The 12,969-nt window shown below is 45.6% G+C and overlaps 1 protein-coding gene across 9 annotated transcripts in view; it reads left to right on the top strand.

The window, feature by feature from the left end:
- Positions 1-9,172, top strand: part of GATAD2A (GATA zinc finger domain containing 2A) — a 398,521-nt gene extending 389,349 nt beyond the window's left edge. For 8 of the 9 annotated variants that reach the window (XM_085639718.1, XM_085639714.1, XM_085639716.1 and 5 more), the window contains 2 exons: positions 4,623-4,812; positions 7,109-9,172. In XM_085639718.1, the coding sequence (XP_085495844.1) occupies positions 4,623-4,812; positions 7,109-7,239 (321 nt within the window). In that variant the 3' untranslated portion in view covers positions 7,240-9,172. The remainder of the gene's footprint in view (positions 1-4,622; positions 4,813-7,108) is intronic. The other variant, XM_085639712.1, reaches the window with a different exon arrangement.
- Positions 9,173-12,969: the final 3,797 nt, after the last annotated feature.

Here is a 12,969-nt window from a genome sequence, read left to right as displayed (position 1 = left end):
AATACCCTTGGTGCTGTTGTTACCCCGAATGGGAGCACCTTGAACTGGTAGTGTTGCCCGTCCACCACAAATCTGAGGTACTTTCTGCGAGTCTGGTGTACTGGGATGTGAAAGTATGCGTCTTTCTAGTCCAGAGTGGTGAGAAAATCGTTCTGGGAGAGGAGTGGAAGAACCTGTTGAAGGGTTACCATGTGAAAATGGTCTGAATGTAAGTGTTTAGAGGTCTGAGATCTAGGAAAGGTTGTAGAGTCTCGTCTCTCTTTGGAATCAAAGTACAGGGAGTAGACTCCTAAATTGTGCTGATTTATGGGGACCTGCTCTATGGCTTCTTTTTGCAGGAGGGAGATCACCTCCTGTTTTAGTAATGTAGTATGTTCTTGAGACATAGGGCGTTGCCTGGGTGGAATGTTTGGGGGGATAGATGTTAATTCTAGGCAATACCCTGACTGAATAATTTGGGTCACCCATTTGTCTGAGGTGATTGTCTCCCAGACGTGAAGGAAATGTTGTATTCTGCCCCCGACCGGAGTGGAATGGTCTGGAGGGAGCGGGGGAAAGTCATTGGGTAGTAGGTGTGGCAGAGCGGGCGGTATTTGTTTGGTCTCTGCCCTCATTATTATTGCTTCTGTATCCGCCTCTTTGATAACCCTTTGTGAAGGTAGATTGAGGAGGGGATTTGTAGGACGTGGATGCACTATCCGAGGAGTAGCCTCTGCCCGTGCCCCGAAAGGAAGAGCGGCAAAAAGAGCGCCTAGGAGTGTGCGTCTGTAGGGCTCCCATGGATTTCGCCGTGTCAGTATCTTTTTTCATCTTTTCGAGGGCTTCATCAACTTTTGGGCCAATTAGATGATTTTGGTCGAATGGGTGGTTCAATATAGAGGCTTGGACCTCAGGTTTAAAACCTGAAACTCTGAGCCAGGCATGGCGACGGAGAAGGACACTGGTGTTTATGGCCCTGGAGGCTGTATCTGCTGCATCTAGGGCACAGCGTATAGATCAATTCATTAGCCCTGTTCTTGTATTTTTCAGGGAGAGGGTGCATGATGGTCTCCAACTCATCATAATGCGCCCTGTCGTATCTGGCCAATAGCGCTTGCGTGTTGGCGATACGCCATATGTTGGCGGCTTGTGACGCAGTGCGCTTCCCTGGCGCGTCTAGGAGCTTTGACTCTTTGTCAGGTGGTGGTGCTTCGCCTGACGCCTGACAATTTGAGCGCTTCCTAGCTGTAGATACCACTTGAGAATCCAATGGAGCAGGGCCTTTAATGTATGAAGGGTCTGTGGGGGCGGCTTTGTATTCTTTCTCTATACGGGGGTTTAGGACCCTGGCCCTGACTGGGTCTTTAAAAACCTCCAGTGCATGTTTAATCACTCCCTTTAACATAGGTAGAATGGCAGTAGACCTATGTGCATTGTCAAAGGTGTCTAGGAGGAAATCTTCCTCCACTGGGTCAGTATGTAACTCCACCCCGTGGTAGTGTGCCGCCCTTTGTAATAGGTGGTGAAAGCCTAAGGAATCTTCAGGTGGGGATGGCCTAGATGGGTAAAGGTCATCCTGTGGGACATCTGGGATGTCCGGATTGTTATAATTGTCCCATGGGTCTGGAGATCCAGTAGGGGTGGGGTCTTGTGGCACATCTGCTGGATCATAATAAGGGTCTCCTAAATCGTCTGGGACAGGAGACAAGGTTGGGGAACGATGAGGCAGGGGTGGAGAGGGTGGAGGTGGGGAGGGTGGAGGAGGTGGGGAAGGCACTCTGAAAGGGGAGGTAGCAGTGTCTTTCCTCTTTGGAGGTGGAGGTGGAGCTGGTTTGTCCAAGTGTCCCTTTTTTGAAGACAATGTCAAATGTCCAGTTTTTGGATCCTTGGTGAGTGTCTTTTGGAGAGGATCCGGTGTGAAAAGTTCTTGCGACACTGGTTGTTCGGTCGGCGCCGAAGTTTTCGGGGCCGACGGCTTTTTAGGCTTGTCTAAGCCGTGCTTCTTTGGGACCTCCGGTTTTTTTTAGTCGGTGCCGAAGAAGGCTTCGGCACGGGAGTGTCGGTGCCGAGGGCCTTGTGATGTTTGGTCGGCACCGGAAGGGCAGGTTTCGACACCGAAGGCTTTGGTACTGGGTTCGGTGTGGAGATGGAGGCCGATCTTTTCTTCGGTGCCGAAGGGTGTTTTTCAGTACCGATGGTAGGCTGGCTCGAGCCTGAGCTGCCGGAAGGCTTAATAGGCTTCTTTACCGGGCCCGAAGGTGGGGTGTGAGAAGCAGTATCCTTGGTCTTGCCTAGGCCCGAAGGCGAAGGTGTGACTGAAGCCTTTTTGGGTATCGGCATGGGTGTGGGAGGGGGTATTGTACTCACGACCCTCTTCGCCGGGGTGATGTCCTCCACATCTGAGTCGTCGACCTCGGAAGCACTGACGAGGTCGTCGTCCTCTTCTTCGATGTTCTGCTGTCCTGGAGCTTCGACGTCGTCCCCGAAGATGTCGACTGGAGCGGAGGCTGAGGAGTGCGCCATGATGCGTCTAGCCCGTCGATCTCGAATAGTCTTTTTAGAGCGAAAAGACTTGCAGGCGGGACAGTCTCGGGCCTCGTGTTCAGGGGAGAGGCAGAGGTTGCACACCTCATGAAGATCGGTGTGGGGAAACTTGGACCCACATCGAGGGCACTTCTTGAAGGGAGTTCTTTCCATCAGCCGAGACCGGAGCCGGAATAGGCCCGAAGGCCGTCGTCGACGACCGGAATCGAAGAAGTGCCGAAGAGAAGGTGATTAAGATGATTTATTATTTGAAGGAGCTCGATGAGCGAGGATTTTTGCGTCGATCGTTGAACTGGAAAAGTTCGGAACCGGAGCGTGAAGTATTGCATCCGAGCCCGATGGCGGAAAAAAACAATCTAAGGATGGAGTCGAAGCCCATGCGCAATACGAACCAAAGGGGGAGTCACCGAACTCGTGACTTCCAAAGACTTTCCAAGAGGAAAAACAAACTGCAAACATCCAGGCCCAACACCAGATGGCGATCTATGCACAGTGTATAATATGCAGCTCATATGCCTCGAACATAAAATAACTAAAAGAATATTTTAATCCAAAAACAATTGGTCTGAAGTTCAGTCTTTAAATGTGTGAATTCATTTGCTGACTGAGTGTGTACAACAAACGTTTAACACTGTCCTGATACTGCCTTACTGCTCGACCACACTAACACAGAGAGTGAGGTGCTATCTAACTTTACCTCTACCTACCTTTGGGGTTCCGCTTGACTCTATGCACACTATACCTCACTTTAGTATAGTATATACAGAACCAGCTTCCTACACTCCTTCAGTGACCTGTTGGTGTGGCCTTGGACATTGCCCATACTCACCTTAAGTCCCAGAGAACAATCCTGTAAGTTGATGTTAAGTGCCTCAATGCAGTACATGTTTTTACCCCGTAGGATATTACCGCACCCAAAAATTGCAGTGTCAAACTTTTGAAAACTTTGACTCAAAGTACTTACCCGATTCCAATGACATTCATATAAAAGTATGTTATTTTTCTTAATTGGTGTCTGATTTTTGTCTCACTTACTGCTGTAGTGTGCCATAAAAGCTTAGCACTACCCTCTGATATGCCTAACCGCTCGCCCACACTACCACAAAAGAGCATTTGGGGTGTCATTTGTACCTCTGTAAACCAGTTAGGGGTTTGCCTGAACTCTCTACGCAATGTACCTTTTTTCGGTCCACAATATAAATAGCCAACTTCCTACAGGAACGCTGTTTCTAGTCTTCTTTTTCAGGGTCCTACTTAGCTAGTTCCCAAAATAAAAACAAAGTATTTAATTACTTTACTCTAGATAGGCACTTAAAAAAAATTCATTTTAGGTGATTATCTCTTTGTAAATAAGCCACACAATGCTTTTTTTGAGTGGTAATATTGACTTGAAACGTTATTAAAGATCCCCATGACACACCTAGTATAACAAGTAACCTTTTCTGTCTTGGCTGGTAGCTTGGTTAGGCGTATCTTTCTCCTCCCAGCTGCAGTGGACGGCGCAGCGCTCTTAAGTGGCTTGAGCTTCAGAAAGGGGTGGGGGCATTCACCCCAATGCCCATGACTATCTGCGAGATACGTGATACACGGGGGGCCTCATCACATTTTGCAAGGGGGGGGGGGGGGCACATAATTTTGCGTTATGCCACTTTTGGTAGGCATAAAAAAAAAAGAATTTCCATCTTCCGTTCAGTTTCCTACCCTATTTGGAATCACTTGTAAACCTTAATACAGTTAACAACAATGGCCTTTATCAAACTTTTTTGTTTAATTAAACTGAAGTTAAACTGCGGAAAAGGTTTAGAGAACATGTGTTTTTGGCATATTCTCTAACTAAGCAGTATCTTGAGCTCATGGAAAGATGGACAAGCTTGATGGGAGCTGGTTGGGTAATGCCCTTTAATGTGCCGTTCTGAATTCCCAATTAAGCTGTAGCATTATCTGATAATTGATTTTGTTTTCTAAATTTCAAACTTTTTGGTTCTTAATATTTTCAATATTTTAATCTGTTCTAGTATCCCAGCAGTCCTAAGTGTAATGGCACTATTATGGTTTGAAATGCTTTGAATGCTCATTTTGCTATTTTCATTGACTACTAGACACCCAGTCAGCTGTCTCGAGGTCTCCAGGGAACTCCACGTGGAGTTTTGCATGCATTTAGCCAGTCGCCAAAGCTTCAGAATGCGGCTGCCGCAGCGCTCATCAATCGGCCAGGTAAGCACGGCGAGAGACCTATGAACAAAAGCAACATGACTGCCACCAGCTGGAAGAAGAGTCAAATGAACCCAGGTAAATTAAATCCACTTAAGACATTGAAATTTAAGGGTTTTTTGTTTTGTTCAGCCACTGTTTTAAGTAAAATGGTCGAAATTCGTCCGTAAGTCCAATCTTACATAATGGCGCAGCATTTGTTATGGTAAAGACATATGCTACTTGGGCCATAGATGAGATGTAGACTTACCTGTTAGTTATTTTTAGGGCGTGAATCAGTGGCTGATTAGATATAAATAGTGGTTTAGTGGTGTGTCCCTAACCCTACCAGCTACAGCTAGCCACCAAGGACAATTGATGTCCTTTGGTGGAAGCAGAAATTCTGAAGCCCTTTATCCTGACCACTCAAACAATGCACTCAAGTGACTACTAAAAAACTGAATGTGCTGCTTGGTTCTGAACAGATTTTTCTATTCGTTCTTATTTTTTCAACTTTAGAAAACAAATTTTTTGTACTGTTTGGAGATTATGTCCCCTATGGATTCACATCCGTAGTTGTGTTGTATTCCCTCAGTGGAGAGCATCTGAAGAAATAGGTTGTCACTGATTATAATATGATAAAACAAAGGTTTCGATTTTTGGCTCTATAGGTCACTTTTTTGAGCTGCATCATGATTCTGTTTTGCAGAAGCAAACCTTCGAGGAGGAGTTCCAAAGCCTATGGATAGAGATTAGTATATGTAATGGATGTTTGTATGCTTCTGTGCTCTTTCCTTGGTTTTAATGGGGATGCCTCATGCAGGGTTGGCGAGAACCCTTCAACTCAATCATGACCAAAGGGTTCCAAATTGGAAAGGAAGCTGTACATCACTGCGTTGTAATCCCAAGCATTAAAGTGTATGTTTTGCAGTAGAAGGAAAGGCTGTCCTTAAAAACAGACAGTGCAAATGTAGAAAATGACTTGCATCCAGGGTGAGTCAATTCAGGGGGGCTGTCGAATCTGACTGGTATAGTCCACATTATAGCACAAGTCTAAGCTTGCCAGAGTACCATGAGACTAGTCCCCAATTATTGGCGCTATGATATATTAATGGAAGGAAGTGCAATTAAAAATAGTGCAGACATCAGAGTGCATCCGGTGGTAATTTCAAGATAGGAAAAGAGACGGGCCATGCTACCCTCGTCATTCTGCTGGAAATACAGGGCTTGCTGAATGTTCTTTGGGGGGGGGGGGGGGGGGGGGGTACATTCAATGTGGTATTTGGTGCCTCGTGTTAAATTCCTGCAGGCTGATGAGCGGGATTGACCAAAATCACCTAGCACAGATTGCCTTCCTGATGGCTATCACTTCAGACAGCAGAAAGGAGGAGAGGAAAGCTTTGATGTTGGTAGATTCATACACTCTCATGAAGATAACCTCATCATACAGAAACATGAAGGTTCATGCTGAAAATAGTGGAGGACTTTAACTCTGCTGTCACCTTGCTAGTGTTTTTCAGGTAGTGAACGTTGAAGGTGAACTGAGTACTGGACAGCAGAAGTTTTTAATTTAGGACTACCACCCAACTTTTTATCGCTATGGACTCCCTATGCAGGGACAAGTGGCGGCCAAGGTTGCTACATGTAGATTGCAAGGGGCCTGTAGCAATGATTGATGCCAGCTACAGAGTAAGTGTGACTGCCCTTTATAGAAGATGGAGAGAGCGAATACCTCTTTAATGAGCAGCACACTGGTGGTGGAAATTAAAAAGAACCCCACTCCACCACTTTGCTAAACCGTCTTTGAGCATGATGCAGAAGCAAAGGCTGATATTCTTGACCGCTGGGTAGTGTCAATGAAACTTTTCTGTAAATAACTTGCCTCATATACTTACCGAGTATCACAGATAGGTAAAATATCTAAATAACATGTGAATGTAGGAAGGATTAGAATGAGGTATAACCACCATTACACGTAGGTAACTTCTTCTGCCAATTGTGTAGGAGTCCAGTGGTGCCCTTCAAACAGCACTCCTGGAGTTCATCGGTTCCTGTTTTTCCACTGACTGCACCATATCAAGTTCAGGGGGGGGCTGACATGAACTTGTTCCTGGTGAAAGTTGACCAACCCTTCATGAAATCTCACTTGCTCACCTTGTTGGCGGTCCCCCGTCAATTTTGTGGTACATTCATACAAAGAAAGTTGCTTTTCAACCTCTTAATGGTGGCACCCGACACCTGCCTTTTTCAGGATGAGTCATGGGTATTTAAATTTCCCTATGTTATTTCGTTCCATTTATTGCTTAATCGAGATGCTATTTACTGATGTTGCCATTTTTCATGCAAATGAGGTGTGCTCTAATTTTACTAATGTCTCAATATTTTTCATTTCTAGGGGGGACTTTGACCTTCGTGAATCCCAGTTTATCAGTGCACAAGTCATCATCTGCTGTTGAAAGGCAACGTGAATACCTTCTAGACATGATCCCTCCACGGTCCATCACTCAGTCCACCACGTGGAAATAACATTACAAAGAGCAAAAACATGAACACGGATATCCCAACAGAGGCTTCCCCTGTTTCTACCATTGTTTTATAACAAAGTTCAGTGGCACAGGCTTTAATCTGAGAACCAACAAGAGACCAGATTGCCTTGATGTCTTACGTTTAAGGCAAAGACTAAAGCAACGCGGGATTGGTTAGGGAAACATGCTGGTCTTGGCTGTTTGGATATTTTGTTAAGGCTTGCAGCCCTGCGGACAAAAGTGGCTGCCAAATGGAGAGGTCATGTCACGTTCCCAGCCCCAGTTTGCTTTCTGTTCGTTTTATTTCCTTGTCACCAGCACAAAAGAGGAGTGGACAAAGTTCTACCTGTTTCTGTTGGGACCACCTATGGCGCATGCTGGGTATTCAAACATTGACAGGAAGCTTTTCTGTGGGCGCGCTCATGGAAACCAAACCAAATAATTAACAGAAACAAAATATCATGCAGTGTCGGGATCACTCCTGCCTTGTTTGCCCCTCTCTAAAAGGCACAGCTGCAAATTCAAGTTTTCTTTTTCAATCAGGTTTAAGAGACAAAAGGTATACGGTTTGGATGATGGCAGTATCTCTTATGGCAGGGCACCATGGTGCTAGACGGGCCACAAGGAAAAGCATAACATGAGTTTATATGTTCCCCAGGGAAATTACTTCAACTTCATCATTGCTCTGTACCTCAAGTCTTATTTGCCCTCCAGGAATCGAGCAGCATGATCTGTCAGGGATTCACTCCTTATGGAAAGTGCCATGCAGCGGTAAAAAGAGGTGGTGTGGAAGGGAAGCTATGACAATATTTAGTGGGGGTAATATTTCATAATCAGGTTAGGGGTTTGAGATGGGACTTCCTGACAGTGTTGGAGAAATGGTTTGATACCCATGTTCCAGGAGATGTTCCAGGAGTCTCGGTGCACTGTAGATTGGATTGGCTGCCTTCCACCCCAAACCTCCTTCTGTACCATCTGTTCCCTAGTGCGCACAAAGCAAGCTTGCTGCTTTATTTCATCACGTCAGTATTCCCACTTTTGGTGTGAAAAGAAAAACTATTCTTAAGTGGGGACCTCTGTGTGGTTATGACATTTTAATTTATTTTGTTTTCCTGGTACATATTAGTTTGTAGTACGTAGTTGAACCGCCATCTCTCTCATCTTTCCCAGTTAGGCAAATTGAGCAACTTTACTTTTAGGGTTCTAGAATTGGTTTTCTTTTACATTTTTGTCAGTACTGGACTTCTGTGCTGATGTAAACAGACATTGCTGCAAAATGCAGGCTGTGCGGGTTGCTGGACATTGGTGCACAGGCATGCAGCAATTAATTTCTCACCCATATTCTAGGAATGATATGCTAATGGCTGCATTTATATGCTTTAATTTAAAACCACCTGTCCCCTCTTCCAATACAGCCATCAGTGTGACTAGAAATGAATGCAAAAAAGTTAACAAGTGCACATTTTAGCCCCTTTTTTGTTGTGTGAATATCAATGTTAAGCAAACATTTTTGATAGATATATATATATATATATATATATAGGTATACAGTAACCTAGGAGCCTACTTTTGCAAAATGGTATTTTTGTTATATAAATCCCCCTAGAATAAAACTTGACTTTTTTCCAAGTGTATGGTTAAAGTTAGATGGGATGCGAGAGGTTTTTCTTTTCATTCCAAGGAAGTTTTTTGATGGGCCGATCAGAGGGTTCCTGGGATATTCACTTATCAGGTTTGGGGCAAGAGGGAGTGGGAGAATTTTAGTGCTTTTTTGCACAAAGAAACTAGAGTATGCAAGCATTTCTATTCCTTGCGTTTTCCTGTGCCTGGCAAGAGAGCTGTTTTATACCCTCACTGATAATTACTAGCCATTTCTATTTAATGACACGGGCCAAACTGCGTTTCTGACGAATAATAAAACAAAACCAACTTGACTCATAAGACTTTTATTGTGACTCATTTATGGTTTGAGAGACTTGTACAAACACACTTGCCTTTGATGCAGATACTTATATTTGTTATAGCGCCCCAAGATGAGTCCAAAACGTAATGCAGCCAGAAAGGTGATTTCAGCACACTGGCAAAGAAATGGTGAGTAGACTAAAGGTAAAGGGTATTTTATGGTACACATATATTGGGTATGTCTTTAACATCAACCTCTTCCTTCTTACTTTTCTGATGGGCCATGATGAATTTTCCTTCAGTAAAACCTATTTCTGATGGATAGTTCTAATTGCAAATTCCTCACCTTGTAAATACCCCCAAGACTGGATACAGAGAATATTCTCAGCAATTCACTTGTGTCTCGATAGGCGGTGGTGTGTGGCTCCACTTCTGGTGCGTCCTACCACCGTTGTGACATCAGGGTCTACTACATAGCTGCTGCCTCCGCACACTGACATCAGTTTTTTTTCTATTTAACGGCATGTGTGGCTGTAGATACACATGCTCCTGCCATCTAGAGTTAGGTCTGGAGTTGTGCAAGTTGTTTTTCTTGGAAGAAGTCTTTCCAGTCATGATGTCGAGTGACTCCTCTGTTGTAATGCGCGGGGGCATCGACTCCATTGTTGGATAGACTTTTCTCTGCCATCTGATTCAGACGTATGTGCCTCAGCTCGGTGTTTCAACTCATTTCGGTTTTCCTGTTCTTTTCTCTGTCCTCTACGGTTTTGTCACTCACACTTTTCTTTCCGCAACTCCCAATTAAAATTCTGCCTGTTTAACTCTGATAAACTGAAGCCGCTTTAGGGCCTACCTTCATTGTTACCCATCTTCTCAAATGCTCCACTGGTAATATAACGAATGCCCTTTCGGTTCTGTCCGAGTTGCCCCGCGAAGCACCCTCACACAGACCTACACTGTGTGTGCAACCTGTGCTCGTCCCCCCAGCACAGCAAAGTGGTCAGACACCTGTAAGTCCTTCTGCTCCAAAAATACTCTTCGGGATTGGAGAGCTTGTCGATTCGAGATGTCCTACAGAGCCACTGACGATACTCCTGACTTCTTTGGTGTGGAGCATGCCCAGGAGCAGCCATTTGTCGACGAGGGGGACCTTCTCTGTCAAAGAAAGTTCGGACTCATAGCTTCGTCAGAGCTCAGTGTAGACTGCTTAGCACGACATGCGGTAGAAAATCTGAGGGACTATAGCTCCTTTCAGGAAGGTTCTACAGGGCAGTGTCATCTGATTAGTTGTTTTCTAAGTGATGTCCTTTTTAGGTCTCGCCTCAGCCAGCGCGCATGCGCTGCCCTGCGAGGCTTCTAGTAAGGACTTCTAACTCTGAGCACACGCTCGTGCGTGTTTTTTTTTTAGGGCTCGCGCCTACCTTGTAGTGTGAGCCCTTATGTATGGGGGTTTAAAAGCTGACCACACGCTCGTGCGTGTGATCAGGCTTTCCTTTCGCCGGCAGGCATTGGCTTTCGTGTTTTTTAAAAATTATTTTAAAGCAGGCGATTGGGCAAAGGCGGCCGCGTGTCCCGCCTTTGCAATGCCAATTCCCGACCGTGTCTAGCACCCGCAGCAGCGTGCGTTCGCCTTGCTGCCACGCTCCCTCCCCCGCTCCTCTGTGGTGCGCGCGCACCACTGGATTCACTTGCATTCTAGTACTTGAAGTCCTGATTTTACAACATGAACATGGCCACAAGTGAAGTCCCAGAATACAAAACAAAGACTTGCGCACTTAAATGTAAATGAAACTCGAGAGCTCTGCATTAGAGCCCACAGCATCCTTGGTACGAAATTGATACAGACGAATGTCGGGTCAGCGTCATGATCACAACGTTGTGTGATAGGGTGATCAGATGTCCCGTATTCATCTGGACAGTCCCTGTTCTTCCGCGTATGTCCCAGAGCAGGGATAGTGCACCACCAGGTGTTATAACACCCCAAAATACCAAACTCTGAACATCAGTTCCCCCCCATCATAACTCTTCTATGTTGCAAGGTGCGGTCAATTAAGTACTTATGTGCTCATAAAATCACTCCAGAACTGTATTGCACATTAGAAGTTAGCAGCACGTCACAGTTTGTTCTTTCTCATAACCTGTAACTATACTCTGTAGTCTCCAGACAATGCATTGAGTTTACTGCCTACAGCTGCGCTCACAGGGCAGCATAGTTGCTGCAAATGAGGCAAAGTTAATGTAATATTCTCATTCCCGTCCCAGGATAATTATGGGACAGTTTTAAATTTACCAAACGGTAAAACACGGGGTAACATTGTAATTTAGGGTGTTAAAAGAATACCATGGGCTGCTTCCTTGAGGGCGCAGCCGAAGACAAAAAACAAATCTTACCGATTGTGAAACAGGTGAGGGTGAACCTGTAGTGCCATAACCTGGAACCCAAGTTCAGCTGCTTTCCCCCAGTGCTAGTGTTGCTGGTCCCCTTGGCGCTGCTCGCCGGGGGGTGGAGGGAGGGTTGTTTTCTTTCGCACTGGAAGCCCCCGCACTGCTGTCATGAATGCCTGGCGCTTTGGCACGACCCCCCTCCGTGTCCTGACTGCACGAAAGCCGTAGTGGCCGAGGTAAGCCTAGAAGCCACTCTGGCCGATACAAAACAGACCCACGAGGCGGAAGAAACGTGGACGGTGGTGCTGGAATAGGACTAAGTCCTGAGGTGGTTGCGTTTCAGGGTGGGCCTCTGGCACCATGCGGACCCCTAATAATCTAGTGAATTCTAAGCGAGTCCTTTTGAAAGAAACGCGTTACTTACCTGTAACAGCAGTTATCCAGTATTGGTGTCTTTCATAGATTCACATGCCTGAATCATTCCCCGTCGTCAAAACTGGAGCCTCCGGTACATAAAAAAGTAATGTCCTATAGACCTACATAGAGAAAAATAGGCCTAAGGGCCTCCCCTTAGTAGCCTATCCTAGTCCTTATGTAAAAAGGACCAAACTCTTAGAGCCAGCCAATCAGCTGTCGCCTCCCTCTAGAACCTTCCTGACAGGAGCCTCAGTCCCTCAGATTTTCGTACGCACCAAGCTAGGTAGGCGTAACATAGTTAGAGAGAGACGTGAGTCCTTTTAGGGGAGGCGGGAGGGTTGCATGTGAATCTATGAAAGACACCAATACTGGATAACTGCTGTTACAGGTAAGTAACGCGTTTCTTATCCAGTATTAGGGGTGTCTTTCATAGATTAACATGCTTGAATCAGAGTAGTCAGCAATACATTATGCACATTTCTGATGTAACATGCCATATAGTTATTTTAGATAATACACATATTACCATATCAGTTTAAAACATTGGCATACGTCAAAACAGTATATCAGCAAAAGATGTGCATACCAGGATGGCGGGATGTTGGAAGGCTCACCTCACTGGAATAGATGGCGAAGCACCGCCTGGCCCACTGCCGCATCCTTCATAAGTTCGGCATCCAGGCAGTAGTGTCTGGAGAAGGTGTGCGGTGACTTCCACGTCGCCGCTCTACAGATGTCCAAAATCGGCACTCCAGCGAACAGCGCTGCTGATGTGGACATCGCTCTGGTGGAGTGCGCTTCCACCCTGTCTCTTAAAGGCCGTCCGGCCCCGTCATGGCAGAATGCTATCGCTGAGGAGATCCACCGTGAGATGCTCTGTTTTGTTAGAGGCATACCCAACCTTGGCCTACTGTAGGCCACAAATAGCTGTGATGACTTCCTGAAGCTCTTTGTTTTGTCTATGTCTAACTTAAGACACCTTTTGAGGTCCAGAGAGTGGAGCGTCCTTTCCAAACCTACTTTTTCA

Source organism: Triturus cristatus, chromosome 12 (genome assembly GCF_964204655.1).
Source record: "Triturus cristatus chromosome 12, aTriCri1.1, whole genome shotgun sequence".
Taxonomy (NCBI): Eukaryota; Metazoa; Chordata; class Amphibia; order Caudata; family Salamandridae; genus Triturus; species Triturus cristatus.
Note: the sequence above shows the minus strand (reverse complement) of the source record. Positions and strands in the feature narration are given on the sequence as shown.